The sequence below is a fragment of the Kryptolebias marmoratus genome, linkage group LG22 (genome assembly GCF_001649575.2).
Source record: "Kryptolebias marmoratus isolate JLee-2015 linkage group LG22, ASM164957v2, whole genome shotgun sequence".
Taxonomy (NCBI): Eukaryota; Metazoa; Chordata; class Actinopteri; order Cyprinodontiformes; family Rivulidae; genus Kryptolebias; species Kryptolebias marmoratus.
Window position 1 is genome coordinate 7424714 of NC_051451.1, and position 4297 is coordinate 7429010.

The 4297-nt window shown below is 40.2% G+C and overlaps 1 protein-coding gene across 3 annotated transcripts in view; it reads left to right on the forward strand.

Annotated features, from left to right (window-relative positions):
* The window catches only part of pcgf5b (polycomb group ring finger 5b), a 20143-nt gene that overhangs the window by 978 nt on the left and 14868 nt on the right, over nucleotides 1-4297 (forward strand). For all 3 annotated transcript variants that reach the window (XM_017439318.3, XM_017439317.3, XM_017439315.3), the window contains exon 2: nucleotides 3057-3665. In XM_017439318.3, the coding sequence (XP_017294807.1) occupies nucleotides 3551-3665 (115 nt within the window). In that variant the 5' untranslated portion in view covers nucleotides 3057-3550. The remainder of the gene's footprint in view (nucleotides 1-3056; nucleotides 3666-4297) is intronic.

A 4297-nucleotide genomic window follows, 5' to 3' on the forward strand; every position in this document is an offset into this window, starting at 1 on the left:
AGAGAGAGAGAGAGAGAGAGAGAGAGAGAGAGAGAGAGACTGAAGCAGGACTGAAGAGCTCACTGTTTGACCGAGCGGTGAGGAAACTGGCTGAATCCAGCTCTGCTCACACACCTGACACACACACACGCATTCACGCGCGCACGCACGGTAGAATAAAGACCTCCTCTGATCAAAAGTAGGACTTCCACTCTGCCCTGCGTATCCATTATATGAGTGAAAAAGCAGAAGTGTTCATTATGCCTAATGGTTGAAGTTTGGCTTAAACACATTCTTGGTGTTAGTTGGTTTGTTTGTTTATGATTTAAAATAGCTCTAAAACAGGTTTAATCAATTAAAGGGACATTCTGGGATTTTTTAATTGGGGGTCCTATGAGAAGAAACCTTAATGGTAATTCCGACACCCTTCAACCTTTTTCTATAAAGCACAATAGAAATTTGGGATTTACTTTTGTAAAATCTAAGCTCAGAGAGAGGCAAACTCTTATTTTGAAAAGTTTTTTTCAAACCTCAGGTGATTTCCTCTTCCAGTTTGCTGTTTATGTTTTTACATTTTTAAAGACAAACTTTACCAACCGTCTTACCTAAATCCTCTGAACATCTAAGGCTGATAGTCTGAAATTCTATAGGGTCAGTGGGGGGCGGCCATGATGGAAAAAATATCCAACAAAGAAATGCTTTCTGGCTAACATAAAAGGCTGTGACCCAGAATATGCTGAGTCACTGGTTGCCACGGTGATAGCCACCACTTTTTGGGAGCAGAAAGGGGAGGGGCAGCATGCAGCAGCACGTTAGCCAGGCAGAACCTCAAACTAAAGAGTAAGCCTTAAACAAAGAGTCACTACGTGAAAACTAAAAGTCGTATTTAAAAAGTTCCTTTTCCACAAGGAGTAGACAACCCTTTACTTTTGTTAGAAAAAAAATGAAATAAAAGTTTAGATACATTGGGAGCTAATGAGAGTTTGGGTTTGCGCGCTCTGCACTCTGGGGGGTTCCTATAGTAGTGAACATTCATTTTTTATGTATGTAAAATGTATAAAAAGTGTAAAGTTAGTGGGAGTAAGAAGAGTTTGTTCACAAAAAAAAATGGGAAAGTTTAAACAGCTCAAAGGTTAACGGGACACCATCACCTTTAAGTTCTGTGGTAAAATCTCCAAAAATCAATAAACCGCGTTAAACTGTGATTGTGCAAAAACCCCTTAACGATATCAAAATGCCAGTTCAGTCATGTGAAGGACAACTTTCTGTGATCTGTTTAAACTTTGAAAGACATTTCTACTGTGAAATATTTCAGAGTTCTACAGCTGCAAAGAGGGCTGCAATGTTTCACACAAATTTGCATTATTAGGAAATTACTTGCAGTTTTTCACTAATTTTGTCTCGCTTCCGCGATGAACTGCAACCAAAGGCATGGCTTGTGCCACACGTGTTGTTGTACATTTTTTGTGAGGCTTTTCCGAAGCTGTAGGAGTGTCAAATTCCAAAATTGTGACGGAAATGAAAGAAAAACGATTGAACTTACAAATAGCGCGTTTTACATGATTTATCCCCATATTTACCCAGATATCAGCGCGGCGTGACTTCGATTTCACCCTCTTCAACGGTTCCCAGCTTCGTTGGTATTTATTTTGGCACAAGCACTACTTGTTCTGATTTATAACCTGAGAAAATGACTTCATAAAATCAAGTTCAGCAGGTTGCTCTGTTACTCTTTCTGAAGTTTAATGGGTTTAGAGCAAAAATCACAAGAAGAACTGGGAACCAAAATGAATTAGATGATGGACATAAACTCACATGCTGCAAACTGAACATATTCCTTAAGTTGTTTACGTGATATCTGTTTGTATAAAGTAATAGATTGACAGAATGCTGTGTGTTTCTGGGCCTTGACAAAAACAGACCTTTTTGCTTTTGAAGCAGTGAAAACAGATTTTATTCAGATCCATCAAAGTGACAAAGCAATAGGGGCAAAACAGGGGGCCCAACAATTCATAGTAATTTGCAAGAATGGACATTAATAGGTTGAATCTGCAACAGAATAATTTGAACAGTATTCATATTAAAACAGACAAGTACACAAAGTGGCTGCAAACTGAAAAATAGAAGACAGAAGTTTAAAACAAATGCTGCTGTACAATAAAACAATGTCTTCAATGGGTGTTTTATTCAAAAATTTACAGAAATAATATGTTTAAAATGACAAATATTTGATTTATATATGAAAAATCAGAAATTATTAATAAAAATAAAAAAGGCAAAGCAATAAAATGTGGGTTTAACAAGTATAAAGCATTCACCCTCACTGGTATTCATTGTTGGTATTTAATTGGATTTTCACTTTGATTTTAAGTAATACATCCAGCCGTCCATCCATTTTCTTTTATCTGAATCTCAGCTGGACGGAGGTCTGGACTTTGACCGGACCACTCCAGAGCCTTGAACTGGTTCTCCTCAAACCAGTGGAGTGAATAGAGCCATCGTCTTGCCGGAACCTTTACCCAAGGCTCACATTTCTAAAAGACTCGACCGTGTTTACCTCAAAGGTTTTCCTACATTTTCCTCTGTCCATCTTCCCTTTAACTTGTACCAGTCCCCCATCCCCACATCATGACACTCCCACCACCATGCTCCACTGTGGCGGCAGTACTGGGTGGTGCTTTTAACTCAACTTTTCTCCGGGTCAAGCCAGTTGAAGTCGGCCGCCCCAGCTAATCGGCTCGAACCAACACAAACGTGGCTATAAGTCAGTCAGTTTTACAGATATTGAGTTGAAGTACGAGGGGTAGTACCTGAGGCTAACCCCCAACACATACTCAGATCATGCAGGACCATATTGCAAACTTGCACAATGTAATTCTTTAGAATAAAATGATGTTGCTCTTAAACTCAGTCTCCTTCAAGGAATGCTAGGCCAGACTGAATTCGTGTCTCATCATCAGGTGGAAAATGTTTGGATAATCTGTTGTTCCTGATGCTTTTTTTGTTGTAAATATTTTTCTGTGATACGCCCATCCTGTTTCGTGTCAGTTCTGACTTCTATATTTTATCCTCTTTAGGTGACATCACTGTGTCCCACCAGGTCAGAGAGCAGACTGACCCTTTCTGTAGCCGACCTTTGACCCTGCATGGAATAAAAATGGCCCTTTGGCTGAGACCGGAATGAACCCGAGACGTCGTTTTACCTACGAAGATTTTATGTAACAAGTTTGTTTTGAAAGAGGATTGCACAAGTTTACGGGTTTTTCTTTTCACTTTTAATGGCCTACATGTTGTTGAACGAAGGTGGAATAACATTGGCGCGGAAGACTTTTCCTCGGAAGAACTGATTGCAAGACTTCAAGCCGATAATGGAGCAGGATTTTACACAGTAGGATCATTCTTCTTCTCGACCCTTGACTTATTACGCCTCAGTTCTTCTGCTCTGAATGGACCTCAGACTCTCCTGAAGCTCCAGGGACACTTTTCCCTCCAGCTTTGCCTCCCGAGTCTTTCTGAAAACTTGTCTGAAGAAAAAACAAAACAACAAAAAAAACCAATAAAAACTCCAAACATGGCTGCTACAGGAAGGAGGCACATGGTGAGGGATTTCAACCACTTCATCACCTGTTACCTGTGCCGAGGTTACCTGATCAAACCGACCACTGTCACCGAGTGCCTGCACACCTGTGAGTGAAAACACAAACACACCGAGCCTTTAAAATCACCATTGATTGGGAATACAATTACATTTTGCATCGTTATGTGAATCAGGGATAAAACAGGGACTCTTCCAGGCAAACGTTTACAAAATGCAGGGATTAAAGCAAAAAAAAAAAAAAAAAAAAAAACTGAACTTTCTGCTGTGTATCGGTCACTTCCCAAAGGTTTTTATATAAAAAGGAGTAAACTGTGTACATGCCCTTAGTCAAAGAACACAGTATAGTGTTCTCTCATCGGACCCTCCAGGATTTGGCGATGTTGCGATCGCAACTATTAACGCAAAATCAAGCAAACCCCGCGAAATCGCAACTTTTTGCAACTTTAACCCAATATTTATTGTTTCTAAAGTGATTTGCCACCCTTTCTGCGGTCTAGTCTCTTCTTTGTGGGTTTGTGTAGTGTGGAATACAAAATAACCCCAAATAACTCATGAAGAAGACATGTAACGTCACATCCAGTTAACATCAGAATGCCGGGAGCGTGCAGGAGCAGCGATCGAAGCCAAAATGTGCGCTAATGCTTTACATTTGCCCACAAAGATTTCAGCAAAGGACCGCACAAACCAGTTTCCTACCCAGCTGCACGAGAGTGGGGGGAA